This window comes from Bos indicus, chromosome X (assembly GCF_029378745.1).
Source record: "Bos indicus isolate NIAB-ARS_2022 breed Sahiwal x Tharparkar chromosome X, NIAB-ARS_B.indTharparkar_mat_pri_1.0, whole genome shotgun sequence".
In the NCBI taxonomy this organism is placed as follows: Eukaryota; Metazoa; Chordata; class Mammalia; order Artiodactyla; family Bovidae; genus Bos; species Bos indicus.
Genome location: NC_091789.1, coordinates 93,495,459 through 93,523,295, shown reverse-complemented (window position 1 = coordinate 93,523,295; position 27,837 = coordinate 93,495,459). Strand labels below are relative to the sequence as shown.

General features: G+C 51.8%; 1 protein-coding gene across 3 annotated transcripts; it reads left to right on the top strand.

Annotated features, from left to right (window-relative positions):
* Positions 1-67: 67 nt before the first annotated feature.
* CACNA1F (calcium voltage-gated channel subunit alpha1 F) lies at positions 68-27,403 on the top strand. 3 transcript variants are annotated; one of them, XM_070785221.1, is made up of 48 exons: positions 68-92; positions 1,570-1,819; positions 2,199-2,304; positions 2,742-2,881; positions 3,135-3,277; positions 3,381-3,533; positions 4,772-4,968; positions 5,081-5,184; positions 5,704-5,861; positions 6,145-6,228; positions 6,341-6,434; positions 6,599-6,625; positions 6,774-6,934; positions 8,067-8,292; positions 9,272-9,479; positions 9,577-9,697; positions 9,814-9,895; positions 11,204-11,246; positions 11,427-11,490; positions 12,392-12,536; positions 12,754-12,883; positions 13,376-13,435; positions 13,651-13,757; positions 13,840-13,927; positions 14,512-14,619; positions 14,712-14,764; positions 16,478-16,624; positions 17,407-17,608; positions 17,699-17,857; positions 18,791-18,901; positions 19,349-19,432; positions 20,242-20,262; positions 20,473-20,601; positions 20,913-20,978; positions 21,232-21,323; positions 21,973-22,132; positions 22,363-22,490; positions 22,775-22,871; positions 23,059-23,161; positions 23,425-23,526; positions 23,708-23,838; positions 24,070-24,198; positions 24,794-24,963; positions 25,670-25,777; positions 25,889-26,016; positions 26,122-26,234; positions 26,617-26,814; positions 27,099-27,403. In XM_070785221.1, the coding sequence occupies exons 1-48, from the start codon at positions 68-70 to the stop codon at positions 27,327-27,329; spliced, it is 5,886 nt and encodes a 1,961-aa protein (XP_070641322.1). In that variant the 3' UTR covers positions 27,330-27,403. The 3 variants fall into 3 exon arrangements, with proteins under 3 accessions (XP_070641322.1, XP_070641321.1, XP_070641323.1); XM_070785220.1 differs by having other exon boundaries at positions 5,704-5,894; XM_070785222.1 differs by having other exon boundaries at positions 68-142; positions 1,723-1,727; positions 5,704-5,894.
* The last annotated feature ends 434 nt before the right edge of the window (positions 27,404-27,837 follow it).

The window sequence follows — 27,837 nt, the reverse complement described above, 5'->3', positions numbered from 1 at the left end:
AATCCCTCCAAAGCTGGGGGAAGAGACAGGGGCTGTGTGCAGATGGCTCTTCAATCTCGAAAGGAGGATGTCGGCATCTGAAGGCGGGAAAGGTGAGAGCAACCTTCCACTCCTACAGACCCTTGGAGCAAGCCTGGGCTCTGCTCTATCCTCTGCCCCTCTGACCCACCCACTGCCCACCAGGATCCTACCCCTGGAGAGCCTTTTGGGGACTGGAATCATATTACCCTGTTCCCATCCCAGACAGCCCCAACACAGCCCACAGCCTTAGATCCCAATTTGAAACCCAACCCCAATCCTGGCCCTGATCTCTATCCTAGCACCCACCCCAACTTCAACTCCAATGTTAGCCCCAAGCTTAATCCTAACACAAACTTTACCAACCAGAGGGCAAACCCCTGTTAGAGTCCAAATCCCAACATGGATACAGACCTTACCATGAGCTCTAAAGTCACCTAAACTCAACCCCAACCCCTGGATATCAGCACTGTTGGCGAATGGGTCTCTGATTTTCCAGAAAGAGCACAGACCCATTTTTAAGGATCAGAGAGAAAGACAGAATGCATACTTGATGGTGGTAATAAATCGTAAAGGTTTAGAGTCAGAGACTCCCTGGGTTTAACTCCCAATTCAGTCGCTTCTTCAAATAACTTAACCTCTCTTTTTGCATCAATTTCTCCACCTGAAAAATGGGAATAATACTGTGTGTCAGACATTCTTCTGAATGCTGAACTCATTTAATCCTAACAACAACCCTATGTTGTAGGTACTCTTATTGTCATCTCATTATACAAATAAGGAAATTAAGGCTCAGAGAGATTACATAATTTGCTCAAGGCCACAGAAAGCTACCAAAGTGGTAGAATCAGGATTTAAACTCAAATAGTTTTTTTCCCTCTAAAGCTGATGGTATCTTAACCAGACCAACCCGCTACCCCTTGGAGGCTGAAATAAGGCTGTGGGAACTGGGAATGGATTTAGCTGAAAACCCCAATGTAAAACTCAGATCCCACCTGAACTCAAACTCAACTTTAACGCTAACCTTGATCCTGATTCAAATCCCAACTCATTCAACTATCTAGGCCTAAATCATATTTTAAGCACACTTTACTCCCACCTGAATTTAAACCCAACCCAAAATCTACCACTTAAGTTTAACCCTACATTTGCTTCTAGCTATAAACTTAGTCCTACCCCATGCAAATTTAAGCTGTCCCCCCCCACAAATCTAACACAAACTCTACTTCAGTTAGAAATATAATCTCACCCTCTCTCACCTATAAACTTGCACTTTACCCTCAGTCAATTCTAATACCAACTCATCCCCCAATCCTTAACTCAGGTACCCTCAGTTCAGTTCAGTTCAGTTCAGTCACTCAGTCACGTCCAACTCTTTGCAACCCCATGAAATGCAGCACGCCAGGCCTCCCTGTCCACCACCAACTCCCAAGTACCCTCAACTCTCCCTAATTTTACATGCTCTTCTCTCCTTCCCTCAGATAGAAGAGTAGGATCAGGTAGGAGGCAACCAATACCTTGTCCTCACCCTGACTTGGTTTCTTCACACAGACACCACCCCAGAGCCCAGTCCAGCCAATGGGACAGGCCCTGGGCCCGAATGGGGGCTGTGCCCTGGGCCCCCAGCATCAGATGGTGAAATCAGCGGGGCATCGGGCCTAGGGACCCCTAAGCGAAAGACTCAGCACAGTAAGCACAAGACAGTGGCAGTAGCCAGTGCCCAGCGGTCACCCCGGGCACTCTTCTGCCTCACCCTGGCAAACCCCCTGCGGCGGTCCTGCATCAGCATTGTGGAATGGAAGCATCCTTGAAGGCCAGGGACAGGGCTCAGGGGTGAAGGTCATCAGGGTACCAAGAGTCAAGGATCAAGCCAGAGCTGGAATGAAAGAGGGCTGAGATCACCAGGGATCAAGGGTTAAGAACTGGATTCAAGGGAGAGTTGAGAAAGGTGAGGGTCTGGAGGAGGGGGTGTTGTCAAGAGTCAAAGACTAAATCTCAGCCAGACTTGAGGATGCTAAAAGTTTCCCAGGGGGTCAGAGTCAAGGCCTTGGTCAGAGCTGGGGCCAGGAATGTCAAGGTTGGTCATCTTAGAGTCGAGTCAGCACTGGGTGGGGAGGGACCCAAGGAAATGTCATATTCTGAGGCCACTCTGCCTGGGTCCTTAACTGTGTCCACCTGAGGCCCTTCGACATCCTCATCTTGCTGACCATCTTTGCCAATTGCGTGGCCCTGGGAGTCTACATCCCCTTCCCGGAGGACGACTCCAACACTGCCAACCACAACCTGGTGAGGTTTGCCCTCCCTGCCTCCAGCTAGATATAGCTCCAGTAGAACCACACCTCAAGCCTTCCAGCCAGGCCCCACCCCTGCTGACACAGATGACCCTCTCCTGCCCAGCCCCACCCTCCGTCCTGCTTTGCTGGCCTCCCCCTGAAGAGAAAGTTGCTCAGTTGTGTTGGATGCTTGGCAATCCCACGGACTGTAGCCCGCCAGGCTCCTCTGTCCATGGAATTCTCCAGGCCAGAATACTGGAGTGGGTAACTGTTCCCTTCTCCAGGGGTTCTTCCCAACCCAGGGATCGAACTCAGGTCTCCCACATTGCAGGCGGATTCTTTATCCTCTGAGCCACCAGAGAAGACCCGCCTCCCCCTACCCCCTATCAAACAAACCCCACTCCCAAATAACTTCCCAATCTCCCACCTCGCCCCCGGCTCTGCCCCCAGGAGCAAGTGGAATACGTATTTTTGGTGATTTTCACTGTGGAGACGGTGCTCAAGATCGTGGCCTATGGACTGGTGCTCCACCCCAGCGCCTACATCCGCAACGGCTGGAACCTGCTCGACTTCATCATTGTCGTGGTCGGGTGCGCATCTGCAGGGGACACACCCTACCCTAGTTCAACTTCCCACCACAGACCTGCTAAATTCGGGGCTCGGGGAAGTGACTGCTTCAGACTACCCCCATTTGGCAGCCAGAATCAGGAATATTAACATATTTTAAACCTATTTGCATTTCCAGTTACAGGGATTTGTACTTCTCAGAGGAGAAGGAAAGGAAGGGAAGGGGGGATCCCAAGGCCTGACCCCCTACTTCCTTTTCTCATGCTCTCCCATCAGGCTGTTCAGCGTGCTGCTGGAGCAGGGTCCCGGACGCCCAGGGGACACCCCGCATATGGGAGGGAAGCCAGGGGGCTTCGATGTGAAGGCATTGCGGGCATTTCGGGTGCTGCGGCCACTGAGGCTGGTGTCTGGGGTCCCAAGTGAGTGGCACATCCCCAGGCTTGGAGGTGATGGACGGGAGTGGGAGGAGTTGGGGGCTGAGCTGACCCTGCCCCTACTTTGCCCACCCATGGCTCCCTACAGGCCTGCACATAGTGCTCAATTCCATCATGAAGGCTCTGGTGCCGCTGTTGCATATTGCACTTCTTGTGCTCTTTGTCATCATCATTTACGCCATCATTGGACTGGAGCTGTTCCTCGGACGCATGCACAAAACGTGCTACTTCCTGGGATCTGGTCAGCAAGCCCACCCATCCCGAGACAGGGCATGCCTCCTCCATTGGCTCCTAAGCCCCACCCTGTTCTCAAGGAGACGCACTCAAATACACGAGATTCTTCTCCCCGGTTCAGGCTCTGCCACCAGATCAACAAGCCCTACCCCATATATTTGGGCTTCCCAGTGGTGCTAGTGGTAAAGAACCCACCTGCCAATGCAGGACACATAAGAGACGGGTTCAGTCCCTGGGTTGGGAAGATCCCCTGGAGGAGGAAATGGCAATGCACTCCAGTATTTTTGCCTGGAGAACCCCATGGACAGAGGGGCCTGGCGGGCTACAGTCCATGGGGTCTCAAAGACTTGGACATGACTGAAGCCACTTAGCACACACACACAGCACACCCCATGTATTCAAGACTCTACCCTTAATCACAGACCTTTCTGTGACCCCATGGACTGTAGCCCACCAGGCTCCTCTGTCCTTGGGATTTCCCAGGCAAGAATACTGGAGTGGGTTTCCATTTCCTTCTCCAGTGGATCTTCCAATCCAGGGATCCAACCGGTGTCTACCGCATCTCCTGCATTAACATTCTTTACCACTGAGCCACCAGGGAAGTGAAGACTCCTAGGCAGGCCTTTTTTATCCAGACCCAAACCCAAGGCTTGCCCCCATCCTTTCAAATGACCCTCTGAAATTCACAAGACTCTGCTCCTAGGCTCATGGCTCACTGTTATTCACAAGATTCTGCCTCAAAATTTACAGTCCTACTCCCCAGATCTCTGTGGTTAGGCTTCACAGCTTCCCAGCGGTTCAGAGTCTTGACCCAGCAATCAGAGGCTAAGGGTTGTCTATTTTTTTAATTTCATATATTTATTTATGGCTGTGCTGGGTCTTTATTGCAGTGTGCAGGCTTCTCTTGTTGTGGCTCAAAGGCTGTAGAGTGTGGACTTCAGTAGTTGTAGTTCACGGGCTCAGTAGTTGCGGTTCTCAGGCTCTAGAGCACAGGCTCAATAGTTGCACTACTCAGGCTTAGTTGCTCTGAAGTATGTGGGATCTTTTGGGACCAGGGATCAAACCCTGGTCTCCTGCATTGGCAAGCAGATTCTTTATCACTGAGCCACCAGAGAAGCCCTAAGGGTTGTCTGATTTAGAAAAATCTAGAACCCTGAGGCAAACTTCCCAGGTAGGCGGGCTTCCAAGGTGCCCATGACTGTGGGTGGGTGCACTTCGGATTCCAGAGCTCCAGTGTTCCCACAGACGTGGAGGCGGAGGAGGACCCGTCACCCTGTGCGTCCTCAGGATCAGGGCGTGCTTGCACACTGAACCAGACGGAGTGCCGCGGGCGCTGGGCAGGGCCCAACGGAGGCATCACCAACTTTGACAACTTTTTCTTCGCCATGCTGACAGTCTTCCAGTGCATCACCATGGAAGGCTGGACCGACGTGCTCTACTGGGTGAGGTGAAATGACAGACACCCAGTGCAGAAGCTGAACCTGCCTTTCTTCCCTGATCTCAGGCAGGAGGGTCTGCATACACTGAGAGATGCATGTCCTCCCCCCTCCCTAGATGCAGGATGCCATGGGGTATGAGCTGCCCTGGGTGTATTTTGTGAGTCTCGTCATCTTTGGATCCTTCTTCGTCCTCAACCTTGTGCTTGGTGTCCTGAGTGGGTGAGGAGCCTAGACACTTACCCAACCCCTCAGCCCCTGTCCCTTTACTTTGTTCCTTGCAAACTTCTAGGCATCCTTCAAAACCCATCTAAAATACCCCTTCATTCATTCAGTCAACACTGAGCATCTACTGTGTGTGAGGCACTGTTTTAGGAATGCAACAAAAGACAGAAGTCTCTGCTTTATTGGATATTACATACATACATACACACATATGTGTTTTGTCTCATATGAAATATATACTATGGAAAGAAAGGAATGGGGAGATATTGTAATTACAAATAAGGACAAGCAGGGACGGGCCTCCTTGAGAAGGTGTTATCTGAGTAAAAATGGGAAAGATACTGAATATCTGAGGAAAGAGTGTTCCAAGCAAAAGGAAGAACCAGTGCAAAGTCTCCAAAACTAAAACGTTCCTAGCATATTCAAAGAACAGCAAGGAGGTCAGTGTGGCTGGGATGGTGATGGCAAGGGGGCCAGGGTGGTTCCTCTGTGTAGCCCTCTATTCTCCTTCCTCAGGGAGTTCTCCAAAGAGAGGGAGAAGGCAAAAGCACGAGGGGATTTCCAGAAGCTTCGGGAGAAGCAGCAGCTGGAGGAGGACCTCCGGGGCTACCTGGACTGGATCACACAGGCGGAGGAGCTGGACATGGAGGACCCCTCAGCTGCTGGCAACTTTGGTTCCGTGGCTGAAGAGGGCCTGGCCGGCCACCGTAGGCAATCTCAACCCAGCCCACTCCCTGCCTCACGCGTCCCTCAGATGTGGGCTGCTCTCCTGAGATCTAGCCCCAGCCCTCAGCAACTCTAGGCCCAGCCTCTGGTTATGGTCTATGACACAGAACCCAGACTCAGATACCCTTCCCAGACTGTACCCAGAACAAAGACTCCAAATAACACCCCTCACCCCAGAGCCCTAACCTCACCCCAGACCCTGTTCCTCAAATGTCCTCCCTGTGCTTACAGGGCCACAACTGGAAGAGCTGACCAATAGGAGACGAGGACGTCTACGCTGGTTCAGTCACTCCACCCACTCCACCAGCAGCCATGGTGAGGATCCAACCAGACTGAGGAGGGGGTGGGAAGAGTAGGCAGAGGGGAAGGCCAAGAGCAGAACCCTGGCATCTTCATGTGCTGACCTCTTCTGCCACCCTGCCCATAGCCAGCCTCCCAGCCAGTGACACCGGTTCAATGGCAGAGACCCAAGGAGACGAGGAAGAGGAAGAGGGCACTGTAGCCAGCTGTACACGCTGCCTGTGAGGCTCCGGCCCTTGACCCCTGACCCAGCCCAGAACCCGGAACAGATCCTGGCCCCAGTCCTGACTTCAGCCTCCAACTTCCTAGCCCTGACCTCCAACCCCTGCTGCTGAGTGCCCCTCAGCCCCCAGTGATGCCCACCTCCCATCTTCCCCTTTTCCAGAAATAAGATCGTGAAAACCAGCGTTTGGTGAGTTGGGAAAGCTATGCGACTCCCAGACCCTATGACTTTGTGAACCCCACCTCCAAGCCCCCCATGACCAACAGGCTCCCCAACCTGAGCCCTCAGGACAGGTTCAGGTAAGTGATCTCTGTCAGTGGGCTCCCTGTCCCCACAGCCGCCGTCTCCGCCGAGCCAACCGGGGCCTTCGGGCGAGCTGCCGGAGGGCTGTGAAGTCCAATGCCTGCTACTGGGCCGTGTTGCTGCTCGTCTTCCTCAACACTCTGACAATCGCCTCGGAGCACCACGGGCAGCCCTTCTGGCTCACCCAGATCCAGGGTGCACCCCCCAGCCTGCCAGCCCTCTCCCCAGCCCCCAATTCCTTCCACCCCAGAAGCTCAGATGCAGGATCTCTTGGGTGCCCTAGATCCCCAGATACGGCCCTCCCACCCAAGTAAATGCAGAAAACCTGTCCCATCCTACCTTGCAGCTTACACTTATGTAGCGCTTGCTGTGTGTGTCAGTCTCTGTTCTCAGCGGTTTACATGTACTCACTCAATTTCTCTTCACTGCAACTTTATGTGAATTAAGTACTAAGGCACAGAGGCCTAGCACCAAGGTCCTGAAGAGTTAAATGACTAACCCCAGGACTCAGCTACTGAGTGGCAAACCCAGGCAGCCTGGCTCTAGAGTTCAGGCTCTTAACACCACACTGTCTGGACAAGTTAAACCCTTTGTGCCTCAATTTCCCCATCTACAAAATGGGGATAGTGATAGTATCCACTTCATGGGATGCTAAAAGCAAAAGTGAAAGTGTTAGTTGCTCAGTTCTGTCTGATTCTTTGAGACCCCATGAACTGTAGCTTGCCAGGCTCCTCTGTCCATGGAATTCTCCAGACAAGAATACTGGAGTGGGTAGCCGTTCCCTTCTCCAGGGAATCTTCCTGACCCAAGGATCGAGCCCAGGTCTTGCGCATTGCAGACAGATTCTTTACCATCTGAGCCGCCAGGGATGGTGGGGAGGATTAAATGAGTTAAAGTGAAAAATGCTTAGAATGTTGCCTGACCCACATGGAGTTAATACTGTATAAGTGTTATTAATAGCCCTTACTATTATTCATTTTAATCTCAGCCCCAACCTGAATACTGAGCAAACTTCTAACCCCAACCCTCAAACCAGCCCCAGTCCCAGCTAAAAGCTAGGCTCTAAGTCTACCCGTGAATCAGAGTTTTTCTGTATTCACAGAGGCTAACTGAGGCCCACACCCCAGCTCTGCCCTCGCCCCAGCTCCAAAACTCTCAAAACCTCATGCACCCTGACCTACAAACTCACCCTATCCTCAATCCTAACCACATCACCAGCTTGTGCCTGGTCTGACACCAGCTGCCCCAGATCGCTCCATGGCCCCTCCCTCCCTACATGTCACCATAAACCTGGCTAGCCCACTCACCCCTGCCCCTCTCTCCACAGAGTATGCCAACAAAGTGCTACTCTGTCTATTCACGGTGGAGATGCTTCTCAAGTTGTATGGTCTGGGGCCCTCTGTCTACGTGTCCTCCTTCTTCAACCGCTTTGACTGCTTCGTGGTCTGTGGGGGCATCCTGGAGACTACCCTGGTGGAAGTGGGTGCCATGCAGCCCCTGGGCATCTCGGTACTCCGCTGTGTGCGCCTCCTCAGGATCTTTAAGGTCACCAGGTATGTGGGGGGTGGGGGTGGGGGTGTGTTTGTATGTGGCGAAGGATGAAGACTGAGACCCCAAACACAGCTGCAACAGCCACCACCCCAGCTCCAATGATGACTATATTTGCATCATCATTCATTTGTCAAATATCCATTGAGTGCCTACTGCATACAAGGTGTCCTTCCAGGCCCTAGGGAAACACCAGGAATCAAAGCAGACAATAGCTCCTGCCTTCCTAGAGATTGAAGTCAGTTGGGGAGGGTGTCTACTCCACTTCCTTCCCCTTCCTCAGCCTCAACTTCAGCTAGAATATGATTCCCAACCCCATCTCCAAATTCAACCCCATACTCATCACCAACCCAAACCCCATCCCTCACCCTCAACCATAACACTATCTCTAACTCCAACCACCAGCCACTCATCATCCACAAGGTCATTTACAGCCCCAGTATCCAAGCCCAAGCCCAGCCCCACCTCCAACCTCATTTCTAACTCCCAGATACATCCCCATCACTAACCACAACCCCCACATCCCAAATTCATAACCATTAGCCTATCTCCAACTGCAAACTCGTCCCCATTCCCAGCCCTAATCTCATCCCCATCCATCCTCTCCTCTATCCCAACCCTCAACCACAACCTTATCCCCAACTTGGTCATCTACAACTCCAAATATTCCCTAAGCCCATCGCCAGCTACCATCCCTTACCCCAAACCCAGTCCCAGGCCCAACCCAGGCTGAAACCCAATTCTAGCTTCACTAACTTCCATATACCTACCATACTAATCTCATCTTCCCTAACGCCACCCTAACCTCAAATAACCCCTTCCCCTTCCTTCTTATTCTCACCTCACTCTAACTCCAAAATCACATCCAACAGTGACATCAAAGTTCACCTTAACCCGCCCCAGTACACCCCAAGCTGAAGCCCTGCCCTAGCTCCTGACTCACCACTGGACATGTCAACCTTTCCCCCTCCATCTCTGCTGCAGGCACTGGGCATCTCTGAGCAATTTAGTGGCGTCTCTACTCAATTCAATGAAATCCATTGCATCCTTGCTGCTTCTCCTCTTCCTCTTTATCATCATCTTCTCCCTGCTTGGCATGCAGCTGTTTGGGGGCAAGTTCAACTTTGACCAGACCCACACCAAGCGAAGCACCTTTGACACCTTTCCCCAGGCCCTCCTCACTGTCTTTCAGGTGGGACCTGGAGATCATGGGATGGGTGGGCAAGTGGGGAGGGACCCAAGGTTGGGGAGAGGGTCCCAAGGACTTCATGGTGACTTCCCACCCCTAGATACTGACGGGTGAGGACTGGAATGTGGTCATGTATGATGGTATCATGGCCTATGGCGGCCCCTTCTTCCCAGGGATGCTCGTGTGCGTGTATTTCATCATCCTCTTCATCTGCGGCAATTGTATCCTCAGAGCCTTGGGAGGCTGGATCATGGCAGGGTTGGGGGAGGATAATGAGGACCTGGGCACTCTGTAGGCAGTCTGCTTCTCCATCCTCTCTAGCCTGAGCTCACCCCAGACATCCTATTGAATGTGTTTCTTGCCATCGCTGTGGACAACCTGGCCAGTGGAGATGCAGGCACTGACAAAGATAAGGGCAGGTGAGGTCTGACTCTGCCTCCAAGACACTTTCGCCCTGGAATCCCTGACTGGGACCCTCACACACACATCCCACACCACCAAAGATGCCTTAGTCTCCCTGGAAATCTCTATCTGCAGATCCAACCTGCCAGTCCTCATTCATTGGACATGCGTTTACTGAGCACCTACTTTTTACCTGGTGGCTCAGGGCTTCCCTGGTGGCTCAGATGGTAAAGAATCTTCCTGCAATGCAGGAGACTCATTGTTACCCAGTTCAATCCCTGGGTAAGGAAGGTCCCCTGGAGAAGGGAATGGGGAGGAATACCCACTCCAGTATTCTTGCCTGGGAAATCCCATGGATAGAGGAGCCTGGCGGGCTATAGTCTATGGGGTCCCAAAGAGTCAAACACAACTGAGCGACTAATACATACATGCACACTTTTTGCCAGGCCCTGTTCTAAATGCTAAGGAGACAGCAGTGGTCAAAGTAAACAGAGTTCTTGCTTTCATGGAGCTGACATTCTAGCTGGGAAAGGCAAGCAAAACACAAACAAATGAATATATAACAATATAATTTAATTAAATATATGTTTACAATATGTAATGAAGGAAAAGAAAGCAGAATAAGAGAATAGAGAGATATTATGCTTGCTGTTTTGGTTAGAGTAATCAAGGAAGGTGACTACTGAACAGAGGCCTGAAAGAAGTAGGGGAGTGAGCCATGCCAATATCTGGAGTAAGAGTTCAAGGCAAGGGGACAGCAAGTGCAGAGGTCTTGAGGTGATAATATTCTTAGGACATTTTAAAAACACTATGGAGGGGTTTTCCTGGTGATCCAGGGATTAGGACCCCATGCTTCCACTGCAGAGGGGCAGGGGGCACGGGTTCAGTCCTTAGTCAGAGAACTAAGATGCCACATGCTGCTGGGAGTGGCAAAAAAAACAACACCATGGAGACACCATGGATGCCATGGAGTGGCATGAACAAGGAGGAGAGTGATAGGGCATGAGCTCAAATAGGGGGAAATAGAGAAGCCAGATCAAGGGTATCCTGGGCCATGGTGAGGACTTTCGGTTTTGCTCTGAGTAAGGGAGGAGCCATGGAAGGGGTGTGAGCAGAGGAGGAATGTCCCAGACTTAGAACTTAACAGGATCTCTTCTGCTGCTATGAGAATAGACCAAGGAGATGAGGGAGGAAGCAGGGAGGTTCTATGGGACCTAAGAAAGGTCTGTTCTGACTACAGTGACCCCCTCCTCCACCAGCCTTGCCTATCTGATTCAATCTTTAACAGTCACCGCCCACACCACCCCCTATATTTCTTTGCCCAGGGAGAAGATCACTGAGGAAACTCCACAGGAGAATGGAGCACTGGTGAGTTAAAAGCCTGGGCACTGTCTACACCTCCCACTACCACCAGTATCTGTGTGCGTGTCTTTAACCCCCATCCTCTGCCTATTCATTCCTTCTTTACTGCATCCCTTCTGTGCCTCCCCTGTGTCCATCCCCTGGTAAACCCCCCATCATCGATGACCTCCATCTTCCTGTCCCCAGGTGCCTGGTGGGGAGAATGAGGAAGAGGAATCTGCAAAAAATGAAGGAGCAGGCAAGTGGGCAGGTCAGGTGGAAGAGGCGTGGGACCTTGGGGAAACCACCCAGGCAGACCTTGTGACCCCTGAGACCCTCTTCTCTGGGGAGAAGCCTTCTATGAGATGGTCTTGAACATAATGGACTTGGTGTGTGGTCAGGAAGTTTCAAGACACTGAGATTAAAGATGTGCTTAGTCGCTCAGTCGTGTCCAACTCTTTGCGACCCCATGGACTGCAGCCCGCCAAGCTCCTCTTTCCATGAAGATTCTCCAGGCAAGAATACTGGAGGGGGTTGCCATGCCCTCCTCCAGGGGATCTTCCCAACACAGGGATCAAACCCAGGTCTCCCACATTGCAGATGGATTCTTTACTGACTGAACCATCAGGGAAGCCCCAAAAGAGAAACCAATATTTTGTTTTATTGCAGAACTTCTCAGAGCCTTTGTTATAAAATAGTGTGTAAATGCCTGAAGAGGGGCTTCTCCAGTGGTTCAGATGGTAGAGAATCTAACTGCAGTGTGGGAGACCTAGGTTCAATCCCTGGATACAGAAGATCTCCTGAAGAAGGGAATGGCAACCTGCACCAGTATTCTTGCCTAGGAAATCCCGTGGGCAGAAGAGCCTGGTGGGCTACAGTCCTGAAGATGGCGATGTTCACTCAGTACACATTTACTGAGCCCCTACTGTGTCCCAGAGCTTCCCTTGTGGCTCAGCTGGTAAAGACTCTGCCTGCAATGTGGGAGACCCGGGTTCGATCCTGTGTTCTAAGTGCTGAGGACACAGAAGTAAACAAAACGAACTGAAATCCCTTCTCTGAGGTGCTGCCATTCTAGCAGGGAGATGAGAATTTTACCATGGGAAAGCACTGTTCTAGGTGCTCTACATACATCTTCTCAATTCATTCTCTCTCTTTTGATCTTCTGGTGCCAGGCATGGAGGAAGAGGAGGAGGAGGAGGAGGAGGAAGAGGAAGTGGGGGCCGGGCATGTGGAACTCCTGCAGGAAGTTGTACCCAAGGAGAAGGTGGTACCCATCCCTGAGGGCAGTGCTTTCTTCTGCCTCAGCCAAACCAACCCGTGAGTGCTGCAAATGTGTGGGGGGGTGGGGGCTGGAGGGGGGCAAAGGAGGGGAGGGAAACAGGAGGGCCTGGGGTAGGGAGATGGGGAGGACCAGGGAGCAGCCAAGGCTCAGGTGGGGTGCACAGCCTGATGCAACAGGGCCCAGGCTCCTTGGGCTCCCTCAGTCACTTCTGTGGTCCTGGGTTCTGACCACGGCCATTTCTCCACTCCCCAGGCTGAGGAAGGCCTGCCACACCCTCATCCACCATCACATCTTCACCAATCTCATCCTGGTGTTTATCATCCTCAGCAGTGTGTCCCTGGCCGCTGAGGATCCCATCCGAGCCCACTCCTTCCGCAACCACGTGAGCCTTGGGCTGGGGGCTCAAGGGGACACTCCCAGGGCTGTCCTACTGGATACAAGCTATGGCCAGGGTGCAGACAGGGACAAGACCCCCTAGTTAGGCAGAGAGAGACAAGAAATAATGGTAGGTGCAGCAGTACTAGCCTTTATTACGTGCACAATACCCTTGGGGAAGCGCCGGGGAGGTGATCAGTATTTGGAAGAGGAGGAAGCTGTACTCAGAGGCTGAGCAGACCAAGGGTGCCCATGGAGCTGGGTAGAAGGAAAGGAGGCCAGATCCGAAGCCTTGTCTTTCTGATGGCCAAGGATTTTGCCTTGTAGAGAAGTCCTTGATGGTGATGAGAGAGGGGAAGGAGAGGGAGGGAAGGAAGGAAGGAGAGAGTGAGGAAGAGAGGGAAGGAAGGAGGAGGAACAGCAAAACCTACAGAGAGGGACACACAGCTAGGATCCCCCTCATCCATGACTTGGTGCCCCCATCTTTCTCACCCCCCAGATTCTGGGGTACTTTGATTATGCCTTCACCTCCATTTTCACTGTGGAGATTCTACTAAAGGTATGAATGGGCCCCTGAAGTTCATGGGGTCACAAAGAGTCGGCGGACACGACTTAGCAACTGAACAACAGTTGATATGCCCCCACCATACCCCCAGTTGCCCCAACCTACTCCCCACAAACCCTTGTAGCCCACCACTCCTGTTTCCATCCCCAACTGCCCTCCCTATCTCCAGATCTGTGGTCTAACTAGCCTTATATCCCCCTACTCTCAAGATGACAGTGTTCGGGGCTTTCCTGCACCGTGGTTCCTTCTGCCGTAGCTGGTTCAATCTGCTGGATCTGCTGGTGGTCAGCGTGTCCCTCATCTCCTTTGGTATCCAGTGAGTGATACCTTGCCCACTCCATCCCTCCAAGAGCCAAGGCCAGGCCCTGGCCATGGTCTGAGGACTGCCCTCTCCTCAGCTCCAGCGCCATCTCAGTGGTGAAGATTCTGCGTGTGCTCCGAGTACTGCGGCCCCTTCGAGCTATCAACAGGGCCAAAGGACTCAAGGTATCCACATCCCACCCAAATTCATGGGACCCAGACTCTGCCCCACCCCTGGGGCCAAAGATCATGGTCAGAGTGGCCATTTGCAGTGATGCCTGACCCTCGTAGTTCAGTCGGTAAAGAATCTGCCTTCAATTCAGGAGACCCAGGTTCAATTCCTGGGTGGGAAAGATACCCTCGAGAAGGAAATGGCAACCCATTCCAGTTCTTGCCTGGAGAATCCCATGGACAGAGGAGCTTGGCAGGTTACAGTCCATGGGGTCGCAAAGAGTCAGACACGACTTAGCGACTAAAACCACAACCTGACCACATAGCCTGGACCTGATGTTGTAACCACCCAGCCCTGAACAGTGGGCACAGTTACTGTCCATTTCTTACCAAAGGCCACATTTCTATGACCCAGGTTTCTGATGTGTGGACTCATACCCATCTGGCAAACACTTATTTCCAGTTGGTACCCACATGTCCTTCACCCAAGACCGCATGTTCTCAACCCAAGTCCCTGAGCCCCACACATGCCAAGAGTTTGTGCCCCCTGGCTGTTATGGCCTGCGGTGTCCATGAGCCATATTTGTGGGTGTCTGCAGCATGTGGTGCAATGTGTGTTCGTGGCCATCCGGACCATCGGAAATATCATGATCGTGACCACGCTCCTGCAGTTCATGTTCGCCTGCATTGGTGTGCAGCTCTTCAAGGTGAGAGGAAACACTGGAAAGGCTCAGATGTGAGTCAAGGCGGGGAGGTGGGGATGAAGGATGAATCTGTTTGACAAATATCATCCCTGCAGGGGAAATTCTACAGTTGCACTGATGAGGCCAAACACACACCCCAAGAATGCAAGTGAGTGCCCAAATCCTGCCCTCCATGCAGCCCAGGACCCCTCCGAGAGTCCAAAGAGGTCCCTGGATCTCACCCAGGCCTCTGAAACCCCTAGACCTTCCTCCAAAGAACTTAAGAGACCCCCAGAGTTTTAAAAATATTTATTTGGCTGGGCTTCCCAATAGCTCAGTGGATAAAGAATGCACCTGCCAATGCAGGAGACACAGGAGATGCTGGTTCGTTTCCTGGGTTGGGAAGATCCCCTGGAGGAGGGCATGGAAACCCACTCCAGTATTCTTGTCTGGAGAATCCCATGGACAGAGAAGCCTGGCTGGCTACAGTCCAAAGGGTCACAAGAGTTGGACGTGACTGAGCGACTACGCACATACACACACACACATATTTATTTGGCTAAGTTGGGTCCTAGTTGCAGCACACAGATCTATGTTGCATCACACAGGATCTTCTGCTGCAGCTGCAGTGCACGGAACTCTCTTGTTATGGCACATAGGCTCAGTAGTTGCAGCCCGTTGGCTCCAGAGCACGTGGTCTTAGTTGCTCTGTGGCATGTGGGATCTTAGTTCCCCAACCAGAAATCAAACCCACATCCCCTGCATTGCAAAGCAGATTCTTAACCATTGGACCACAAGGTAAGTGCCACCCCCAGATTTTATCAAGGCCCCCAAGACCCCAGAATTCCTTAAGGCCCTAAGATACACCCTGAGAATTCTAAGAATTGCAAAGGCTCTCAGAACTCACTAATCCTTAAGATACCCCCAGTAACTGCCCCAAACCCCTCTTCACATTCCCCAGAGTTACCTCCACTCCCCCTGGCAATTCCAAAACACCTACCACCACCACCACCACCAAGTCCCCAGCTTCCACCTTGAGACTCCTATGGAGGGTAGTTGATATTTAGCCACTAAGCTGTGTCTGACTCTTTTGCAGCACCATGACAGTGTATCCTGTCAGGCTCCTCTGTCCATGGGGTTTCCCAGGCAAGAATACTGGAGTGGGTCCCCCTACTTCAGGGGATCTTCCCAATCCAGGGATCAAATCTGCATCTCCTACATCTCCTGCATTGCAGGCAAATTCTTCACCACTAGGGCACCTGGGAAGCCTGTAGAGGGTAGTAGTTAACTGAAATTAGACATTCCTGGTTCAATTTCATCTCATGAGACTTGAGTATGTTTCTTAACTTCAATGAGTCCCATTTTCCTTAACTGAAAAATGAGGATCAAAAGAGTATGGATTTCACAAGGTTGTTGTGAAGAGTAAATGAGTTACTACATGGAGAGTGTACTACAATGTAAGAGTAGTACATGTAAAGCCTAGCACAGAGCCTGGCATATACTTAGTGCTGATAAATGTTGGGTATTATTAGTATTGCTTTTTCCTGGATGACAATGATGATGATAATAATGGTGACGATAGCTAATGTATATGGTCCCAACAATGCACCACACACTGTTCTCATTGATTGACAAAATTAATCCTTGTGACAAGCCAAGAAATATGTTCTGTCATTATCCTTATTTCATAAATGGGGAAAACTGAAGCACAGAGAGGCTAACTGCCCAAGGTCACCCAGTCAGTAAATGGAAGTCCAGGATTTGAACCCAGGCTATTCACCTCCACCACTATGCCCTGCTGCCTCCATGCTGGAGACACCAGTCACCTTTCCATAGCTCCCCACCCCTCCTCATCCATCCAGCATGTCTGCAACATCCACAGGGGCTCCTTCCTGGTCTACCCCGATGGAGATGTGTCAAGGCCTCTGGTCCGGGAGCGGCTCTGGGTCAACAGCGATTTCAACTTTGACAATGTCCTTTCAGCCATGATGGCCCTGTTCACTGTCTCCACCTTCGAAGGCTGGCCTGCGTGAGGGACAGGGCCCTAGGGATGGGCAGGGGACTGGGCGAGAGTCTCTAGTGGATTGGCTTGGGATATCCTGGGGATGGGTGGAAGGGTAACTTGAAATGTGATGAAGGTCTCTGGAAAATGGATAGAGTTTTCTGGAGACTGGTGGGTGTATCAGATGACTAAGTGGGGATCTCCTAGAAGTTGGTTGAGGGTGCTTTGGGGACCTGGGTGAGGGGGCTTCCAGGAATTGAGTAGATATCTCTGAGGCACTAGGTGGAAGTCTAGAGAGGACTGGATACGATTTAGAGGGTACCCGGGTAGGGGTCTGGGGGGCTGGGTGGAGGTCTTGGAGGAGATGGAGCTAGAGATTCAGTGGTTTCCAGATACCTGCACAAGTCTTCATGGTATTAGTCAAAGATGTTTGGGGGGAGATGGAACAAGGAATTCAAGCTGATGGGACAGAGGACTTAGAGATCTTTGGGGGCTTGTGGGGGAGTTCTGGAGAGCTGCATAGGGACCCCAAGATGACTGGAGGAGAATTGGGCATCTGTGGGAACTTAAGGGATTTGAGGGTCCCAGAGAGCCTGATTGGGGAATTCTCTGGAGGGTTGGATGGGGATCTCTGGGTCTCTGGAGGGCTGGGCTTTGGGAGTCTTTGATGACCTGATGTGGAGGTCTCAGGTGATTAGGTCGGGGGGGTGGGGGATATTTGAGAAGGATATTCTGGGGTATCTAAGGTGTCTATGGGTAGGTTGTAGGAGTCTGGGATATCCCCCCACTTCCCCCCACTGGTTCCCCAGGCTGCTATACAAGGCCATTGATGCAAACGCAGAGGACAAGGGCCCCATCTACAATTACCACGTGGAGATCTCAGTGTTCTTCATTGTCTATATCATCATCATTGCATTCTTCATGATGAACATCTTTGTGGGCTTTGTCATCATCACCTTCCGAGCCCAGGGCGAGCAGGAGTACCAAGACTGTGAGCTGGATAAGAACCAGGTGACCTCTGACCCCTGATTCACCAACTCCCCTCCCCAACTCCTTGCCTTGGGACACCACCGCTCACTCATGCCTTGCACCCATATGCAGCGCCAGTGTGTAGAATACGCCCTCAAGGCCCAACCACTCCGTCGCTATATCCCCAAGAACCCACATCAGTATCGTGTGTGGGCCACTGTGAACTCTGCTGCCTTCGAGTATCTCATGTTCCTGCTCATCCTGCTCAACACGGTTGCTCTAGCCATGCAGGTCTGAACTCCCCACCTTGACCCCCACCAGACACCTGACCCTATTCTGTCCACACAAATCCTTGAGAACCATCAGAAATGCTTTAGGCTGCAAGTAACAAAACCCCCAACTGAGAGAAACTTAAGCTTTGAAGATATGTGTCACATTTTTTCAAATTACAGACCTATTCACCCTAATTTCAGGGATGTCAGAATGTGAAAAAATATGGCAGATGGCAAATATAAGTTGCCATTGACTGTGAAATGCACCCAAGTTTCAGAGATCCTAAAATGTGAAAAGATGTATATCCTGGAATCAATAAATGTGAGTTATCTCACATAGCAAGCAGAGGTAGGCTATTTGCTTATTGCCCACCAGGGACCCAGGCTCTTTCTGTTCCACTATTCTTAGCAAGTTGGTTTTCATTCTCATGATTGTTGCTTCATGGTCACAAAATGGCTGCCATAGCTCCAGGCATCAAAACCACATTCAAAGCAGGAAAAAGGAAGGAAGGTTGCAGTAAGGGACTTTCCTCATTTGACCCTTTTGTTGTTTAGTCTCTGAGTCGTGTCCAATTCTTTGTGACCCCATGGACTGTAGCATGCCAGGCTCCTCTGTCCATGGGATTTTTCCAGGCAAGAATACTGGAGTGGGTTGCCATTTCCTTCTTTGATCCTTTTATTGGAAATCAAAAATATTTTTCACAGAAGCTGTCCAAGCAGCAGCAAGCTTATGTTTTAGTCTCATTAGTCAGAACTAGCTGCAAGGAAAGCTAAGAAATCAAGAGCTGGGCTTTCCAATATCCATAATGGGAAGCAGACAGTGTGAGAGTTTTGGCCAACTCATTGTGCTTCCACATCCCCAGACTCACCTCCGTCCAAGCCAGAGAATATTTGATTGTTATGGTGGTTTTCTGCCTCATGCTGTATCCCCACATCTGATTTTCTCCTGCAGCACTATGAGCAGACTGCTCCCTTCAACTATGCCATGGACATCCTCAACATGGTCTTCACTGGCCTCTTCACTGTCGAGATGGTGCTCAAAATCATTGCCTTCAAACCCAAGGTACCTTCCTCCCAGACCTAATCCATTCCTTAAGGTGGAGCTCATTGCGTACCTCTCAGGGGGGACTTCCCTCATAGCTCAGTCGGTAAAGAATCTGCCTGCAATGCAGGAGACCTGGGTTTGATTCCTGAGTTGGGAAGATCCCCTGGAGAAGGAAATGGCAATCCACTCCAGTATTCTTACCTGGAAAATCCCACGGACAGAGGAGCCTGGTGGGCTACAGTCCCTGGGGTCACAAGAGTTGGACACAACTTAGCAACTAAACCACCACCACCAGGGGGGCAGCAACCAGTGAGTCAGGAGACTAAGGAGGAAGAGGGATCTAGATGCAGCCCTATCATGGTCCAACCTAGACCCTGCCTCCCCAATGTCCCCAACTGCTACTAGCCCCATACCCTAGCTTGCTAGCTCTGAGAAGACAGGACACTGCTTTCCTCTTGTCTACAGCATTACTTTACTGATGCCTGGAACACATTTGATGCTCTTATTGTGGTGGGCAGCGTAGTGGACATTGCCGTCACTGAAGTCAACGTGAGGACTGGCCTCTCTACTAACCCATTGTACTCCTACCAACCTTCTCTCACCTCAACCCCAGGGCTTTCTCTCATGGGGAGGTGGTTCCCACTCACATCCTACTCACTCCCAGAGACTCAGAACTCCTTCCTCTAGCTCTCTCTCTCTGAGTCTCTGTTGCGTTCAGCCAAAGCCCTCTTCTCCCAGCCCTCCCCCTCCCATTTATTTGCAAGTTATGCCCTGCCTCCAGCAGCTCCTAAAATGACTCTCTTGTTTTTACCATTATTTTCTTCATTGCCTCTACATCCCCCTCCATTGGCCCCATCATCTCCACCAACTCCTGCTTTGACTCCATCATCTCTTCTGATTCCTTTATTGGCTCCATTTCCTCCACCAACACCATCGTCTCTGACACTGGGTCTTTCACGGCTCTGTCATCACCACTGATTGCACCATTGGCTCCATCATCTTCTTCATTGGGTACTACGTGGTCCTCCGTTGACAATGCTGCTGGGTCCATATCTCCATCACTGGCTTCTCCATTGGATCTTTCATCGGTTCTCTCATGTCCATGAAACCACTGGCTCCACCATTTCCTCCACTGGCTGCAATATCTCTCCTCCATCATCTTCTGCACCTTCTTTCCCTTTCACCCTTATTACCAACTTTTCCTTCAACCATCCTGATCCATCACTACATAACCTTCCTCATCATCCCTGGATAATAACTCTGCCATCCACTATCCCTCGTATCTGCTCCATCATTTCTCCTCTTGTTCACTGACCCTGTGATCTCATCACCTCTGTTTTGGTAATATCTCCATCCAGAATGGTGGCCACCTGGGCGAGGTAACCCCCCCACCTCACAGCAGGGACTGTATGCCTTTCTCTTCACCTACCATCCTTTCCTTTCTGCCTGAAAGTCCTTAGAAATGTTCCCTAACCACCCTGGGGCCTGGGTTCTGAGGGATTTGATGGCTTCGGGAGGTCAAAGTATAAGACCGGGAGGTGGCTGAAGCAAATGTGAACTGAGCATACTCACCACACACTCAATCCCAGAGCTCTGAGGACAGTTCCCGCATTTCGATCACCTTCTTTCGCCTCTTCCGAGTCATGCGATTGGTCAAGCTTCTTAGTAAGGGTGAAGGGATTCGCACATTACTTTGGACATTCATCAAGTCTTTTCAGGTAACTCCCTCACTCCTTTGTCCACTCCTCATCCCTACCTCACACCTCTCAGCTTGTCCTTTTACCACTCTCAGAACTACCCCTTCCAGCATGTCATACCCATCAGCAGCTTACTGTTTCCAGTTTTCTGTCTTCTGTGGGCTTTCAATTCCCAACGTGTCTTGGCCTCTATTGTACTTAATACTGTGTTGTAGGCACCTTGGGGATGGACCACATCTCTCATATGGCCCAGGCTTGAGGGAGCAGTGCATTCTGGGGCTTACAGTTCTCTGCCTGGACCTGAGTACCTATCGTCCTCTCTACCCCCCTAGGCCTTACCCTATGTGGCTCTTCTCATCGCAATGATATTCTTCATTTACGCAGTCATTGGGATGCAGGTACGTGGAAACACTAGGGGGAATCCCTCAGGCACTCTTCTGTTGAAAGGGGTTAGACAGGAATGAGCCCAAAGTGGGGGTATAAAGACAAGCCGCATAACCCTGAGTCAGTCCACACATCTGTGTAATGGGGTCAGCAGTGCCTGCTTGTCAGCGTGGTGAGGATCCTTCAGGTATTAGGTGTTGTGAAATGGGTGGGATCCTGTAAAGGGCACAGAGTCACCCCTCTGACACAGCTCTTGTGTGCCCACAGATGTTTGGCAAGGTGGCTCTTCAGGATGGCACACAGATCAACCGAAACAACAACTTCCAGACCTTTCCACAGGCTGTACTGCTTTTGTTCAGGTGACACAAAAACCCCTTCCCTGCTGCTTTGATCTCCAGCATGCTTTTGGGGGGGGGCACATAGCCTCTCTGGGCCCCAGACTGCCTGAGTTATGGAAATAACAGGGCAGCATGGGACTCCATGGAGTGTCCCTGGTGGCTCAGATGGTAAAGAATCTGCCTGCAATGCAGAAGACCCAGGTTTGATCCCTGGGTTGGGAAGATCTCCTGCAGAAGGAAATGGCTACCCGCTCCAGTATTCTTGCCTGGGGAATCCCATGGACAGAGGAGCCTGGCAGGCTATAGTCCATGGGGTTGCAAAGAGTCAGACACGACTGAGCAACTAACACTAGTGCTGGTGCTGTGAGACTCCATATTCCCAAAGACCTTTTCTGGTTGTGTTCTAAAGAATCTTTTAGAATAGTCTAGCCTCAGCCATCCTTTTTCTGGCTGCAAGATGTATACCTTTCATAGACCTTGCATCTATAAAATGAAAACATGATAGTCATCAACATGGCCACACCAGCTTTTAAAATATTGAAATGCTATCTTTACCAGATGTTGCGCCTGGCAAGAAGTAGGTCATCTCCTCACCCCTCTGGCCCCTACAGCCCCTTGTCGTGATGTCACAGCCTCCCCTCCAAGATGGCATCCCTGTGTGACCCCCCAGGTGTGCTACTGGTGAGGCATGGCAGGAGATAATGCTTGCCAGCCTTCCTGGAAGCCGGTGTGACCCTGAGTCTGACTTCGGCCCTGGTGAGGAGTTTAGCTGTGGTAGCAATTTTGCCATCGCCTATTTTATCAGCTTCTTCATGCTCTGTGCATTCCTGGTAAGGACCATTTCCCCACCACTATTACCACTGTCCCAGGGGCTGGCTCTGAGGAAGTCCGGGGATGAGGTGGGGAGCCCAGATATTCAGAGCAGATAAAAGGGCTGGCCTGACAAGATCAAACCAAGGACTCCTGAGTCAGTGACCATATAAGCTTACCTCAGCCTCCCACCAAACCCACATACCCTGCTCTGCCCTTCACCTAACCTCTCCTACTCACTGGCCCACAGATCATAAATCTCTTTGTGGCTGTGATCATGGACAACTTTGATTATCTAACCAGAGATTGGTCCATCCTGGGCCCCCATCACCTCGATGAATTCAAGAGGATTTGGTCTGAATATGACCCTGGGGCCAAGTATGCCCTCTAACCCCATACCTGGGATCCCAGAGGACAGTGTGCTGCCCCACACAGTCCTCCAACCCCAGAACCACTCACCTGTGCTTCCCATTACCCAGGCAGTAGATGCTCCAAGGTTCCCACTGCTGCTGTCCTCGGCCTTTTCCCCTCCCAACTCTCCCCTGGCAGGCTATAGGGTGTTGGTGCGGGGAGGGAGTGATGAGCTGGTAGGATCTTGAGTAAGGACTAGAGGGGTTATCTCCAACCCAGTAGTGCCTCCTATCCACCCCTACCTTCCCCAGAGGCCGCATCAAGCACCTGGATGTGGTTGCCCTGCTGAGACGCATCCAGCCCCCACTGGGATTTGGGAAGCTGTGCCCACACCGAGTGGCCTGCAAGGTCTGTGCACCTGCCCACCACTGTCTTGGAGAGGACTGTCCACCATATGACTGGGGTGGGCAGGGACCCTGCCTTGGGTGGGGAAGGGGTGTTTGGTGGCATCCTCAAAGGCTTCTGCCCTTGGGCATCACATGCCTGCATCCCTGGCGTTTGCCCAAAGTGGCTTCCATATCCCTGCTGTGCACAGAGACTTGTGGCGATGAACATGCCCCTCAACTCAGATGGGACAGTGACATTCAACGCCACACTATTTGCCCTGGTCCGGACATCACTGAAGATCAAGACGGAAGGTGTGTGGGGAAGAGGGGGAGGGGCAGGAGGGAGAGGGTGCCTGGGTAAGGTGCCAGGAGCAAACTAATTGGAGAACGGGCCCCACTCCTAGATCTGAACCTCAAAATAGGTGAGTTTGTCTTCTCCAGGTCTGTTTTCCCACCTGTCCAACCGGAGCAGTGTATGGCTGCAGTAGAAGCTTGTGACGCCCCCTCCAACAGTGAGGGAGTAGCTGTGAAGTGTTCTTCCCATTGGCTTATGCCCATATCCTCTCCTGATGCAGGAAACCTGGAGCAAGCCAATCAGGAGCTGCGGATTGTCATCAAAAAGATCTGGAAACGGATGAAGCAGAAGCTGCTAGATGAGGTCATCCCACCAGCTGATGGTGAGCTGGCTCCACCCCAATTTCTTAAACCCGCCTCTGAATGTCGAGGATTTGCTCACCACCACCAAACCATCCCTGGCTACAGACGGAGGGGTGCAGGGAGAGAGTCCAAGCCCTGGTGGGAGAAGCAGGGAGAACAGAGGACTTCTGTGTGACCTTGCTTCTTCTCCCTTGCTCCCAGAGGAAGAAGTTACTGTGGGCAAATTCTACGCCACATTTCTGATCCAGGACTACTTCCGCAAATTCCGGCGGAGGAAAGAAAAGGGGCTACTAGGCACCGAGGCCCCCCCAAGCACCTCCTCTGCCCTTCAGGTCTTGGGAGCAGGGGCTGAGCTGGGTGGGGATATGTGGGAGCATTGTAGCTGAGGTTGACTGCCTTCTTGATCTCATGGAAGCCATGTCACAGATGAAGAAACTGAGGTCCCAGGACCCATAGAGGGTCAGGGGTGGCTGTGGGGCTCCTTTCCCACCCCACACTCCTACCCAAGGGCAGGGAAGTTTAGACCCTGAGCTGCCTGCTTCCCTATTTTTCTACCCTCACAGGCTGGCCTGAGGAGCCTGCAAGACTTGGGTCCGGAGATGCGGCAGGCCCTCACTTGTGACACAGAGGAAGAGGAAGGGGAAGAGGGGCATGAGGGAGAGGAGGAACATGAGGACCTGGAAACATACACAGTAAGGACAATAAGCTTTCATTCCCCCAGACACTCTTGATCGTAAAATATTGGGTTGGCCAAAAAGTTTGTTTGGGTTTTTCAGTACCCTGTTATGGAAAAACCTGAATGAACTTTTTGGCCAACTGTATCATCGACTCAATGGACATGAGTTTGAGTAAACTCTGGGAGTTGGTGATGGACAGGGAGGCCTGGCGTGCTGCAATCCATGGGGTCTCAAAGAGTCGGACAAGACTGAGTGACTGAACTGAACTAAATACTCCCTCAACCCTTTGAGTGACTTCCATACTGCCTCTGGGAGGAAGCCCCCCAGAGAAGACACCCTACAGTAGACAAACGTTTATTTGGTATGATGGACATGAGTCTGAGTGAACTCCGGGAGTTAGTGATGGACAGGGAGGCCTGGCGTGCTGCGATTCATGGGGTCGCAAAGAGTCAGACACAACTGAGTGACTGAACTGAACTGAACTGAACCCACTGTTGGGCTGGGGGCAAGACCCAGATTCAGCCCCCGGGGCACTTGCTGGATACATACTATGTGACCAAGTGACTTAGTTATAACCTGGATGCAATCCTCAATCCTGTGATTTCCATAGGCCCTGATGGGCTCCCAGCCCCCATCTCGCCGGAGCTCCGTGATTTCTGTGTCTCTGCCTGCTGGAGACAGACCTCCAGATTCACTTTCCCCTGGACCCAGTGATGACGATGGGGGGGCTCCCAACTCCAGACAGTCCAATGTTCCCCAGTCTGGGTCCCATGCCCACAGGTATGACCAAAGCTCTACAGGAGGCTTGTGAGGGAAGACAGGGACTAGCCACTATATGGGGACTTCAGGGCGCAGAGGTGGTTAGCATAAGAGGGCCTTCAAATGGAAATGTGGGGAGAAATGGAGGGGATTCAATGGCTCTGGTGGGAACAAAGGGTAATAAGAGATTCATATGAGAGAGGCAATAAAGAGGTTTAATATACAAAAACATATGATGTGAAGCAAAATGGGTTTAAGTTCAAAGCCTGGCTCTGCCATTTGCTAAGTGACCTTGAGCTAGTCACTTAGTTTCTGTGGTCCTCAATTTCCTCACCTGTGAATGGGGAGTGATGGTAGCACTTACCTCATGGGAATGATGGATGAAATGAGGTCACACCTAGCTTTTACAGCCTCCCCCTCACCACCTCCTCAACACACCTCCAGTTCTTGTGTTGAAGCTCTCTCTTCAATAGGCCAAAGAGAGAGCCTGCTTTGATTTTTTGGAAACTTTGGGTGCTTCCAATGAGACGGACAACTGTTAAAAGAAAGCTTATGTTTGCCTTAAAATTATGACATGTTAACTTTATGTTTTGTGAATTTTCTCAATTAGGAAAAAATTAAAAGTCTGGTGTTTCTGTAGAAGGTAGGGCATGGAATGAGAGGGAATCAGGGGCTCAGGACCACATTGAGAGGATCTGGTCTGCCTAACTTGCCTCACTTTCCCCAGGAGAAGCTCTGGGGTTCTCATTTTCACCATTCCAGAAGAAGGAAGTTCTCAGTCCAAGGCAACCAAAGGGCAAGAGAGGCAGGATGAGCAAGAGGAAGTCCTGAGCCAGCACTCTGGCCACGACACGTAGGATGAGCCCATGAGCCCATGTGTGGGTGGAATGGTAACCCACTGCACATGCCCAGGCCTGAGCTCACCCCAGCCATTCCTCATGAACAGGCTCTCCTACCTAGATGAACAGGCAGGGGCTCCCCCACGCCCCATCCTTTTGCCATCTCACAGACCCCAGAGATACGTGGATGGCCACCAAGCACCACGCCGCCGTCTGCTGCCCCCAACGCCTGCAGGTGAGAGTGGACGTGGGCCCGGGCCCCCCTCCCTGGGCCATCAGGGCAGAGGGCTCGGGAGGCACTGACATTCCTCTTTGCCCATGGTGCCCCCCACACCCCCAGGTCGGAAGCCATCCTTCACCATCCAGTGTCTGCGGCGCCAGGGCAGCTGTGAAGATTTACCCATTCCAGGCACCTATCATCGTGGACGAAACTCAGGGCCCAGTAGGGCACAGGTGAGGTGGGGGAGGGAGGCTGAGGTCTGGAGGGGTGGGGGCAGCCGAGGCTGAATTTATCAAATACACTATATATTAGTTCCTTCTGAAGAAGGGGGCACATGTGAATTCACACAATCCTCACTGTGCCTGTAAGGTGGGTACTATTAGCCCCAGTTTACAGATGAAGAGACTGAGGCCCAGAGAGGCTTACCCAAGATCACACAGCTAGTAGGTGGCAAACCCAGGCCTTCTGTGCTCTTAAATAAACTCAAGTCTGATTTATACCCTTTAAGTTTGACTCCAGTTGTGGTTTGGGGTAAGAGGTAGGCATGGGAGTGATTCCTAGATCCTCATACCCCATCCATCCATCACTATGCCCCTGATGTTTATTCTGGTCCAGGGTTCCTGGGCAACCCCTCCTCAGCGGGGCCGACTCCTATATGCCCCACTGCTATTGGTGGAGGAGGGTGCAGCAGGGGAGGGATACATCGGCAAATCCAGCAGTCCGCTGCACACCTTCACCTGTCTGCATGTGCCTGGAACCCACTCGGACCCCAGCCATGGCAAAAGGGGCAGTGCTGACAGCCTGGTGGAGGCTGTGAGTCCAGAAGGGGGGGGGGGGGGCAGGAGGGACGGGAGAGAAGGGGAGGAGGTGGGAGCTTGGGAAGGAGGGGAAAGGGGTCCCCAGTCTCTGTGTTGTGCATGTAGCTCTCTCTTTGCTCTGCAACTTCTGCTCAGCAAGATGTGTGCCCCACTGTCCCCCACAGACATCCCTGTGTGCCTTCATGGGTTCATCACTAATTCACAGCAGCCTTTCTGTGCATACTGCCTTGCTTCCATGCTGCACCCACTGTCAACACATATCCCATCTGTGCCCCCCAGGTGCTCATCTCTGAGGGCCTGGGCCTCTTTGCTCGAGACCCACGCTTCGTGGCCCTGGCCAAGCAGGAGATTGCAGATGCATGTCGCCTGACCCTGGACGAGATGGACAGTGCTGCCAGTGATCTGCTGGCACAGGGGACCAGCTCACTGTATAGTGACGAAGAGTCCATCCTCTCCCGTTTTGATGAGGAGGACCTAGGAGACGAGATGGCCTGCGTCCATGCCCTCTGAAGTCCTACCCCTCCCCCACTGCTCAATAAACTTCCTTCCCTCCCTTCCTCAGAAGGAGACAGCCGTGGACCACACTCCTGGATTTTGGTGTCTTTGCACTGGAGGCCTGGGGCTGCCCAGCGGCTCCCATCTATCCATCCCCTGTATCAGCCCTGAGCCACTGCCCACACATGGGTATTTCCAGAAACCAGGACAGCCAGGCCTGATTATTCAGCGTCAGGGAAGGAGGGAGGAGGAGGAGGAAGAGACAGCAGCCAAAAAAAGCTGGAGACAAAGTGGAGGTGCTGGGGGAAGGGAGGGTACTAGACAGATGGAGGGAAGTGGAGAGACAGAGAGGATGTGTGGGGGTTTGGATGAGGGGTGGGGGAAAGTCAGAGATTCCACAAGGGGTCAGGCAGATCAGACTGAGGCAGGACAGATGGATGGAAAGATACGGAAACCTCCAGGCGAGGCCTGCCAGCAGTAAGGCCTGGAGGTTAGAATTAGCCTGGCATGTGATGTGTCTTAG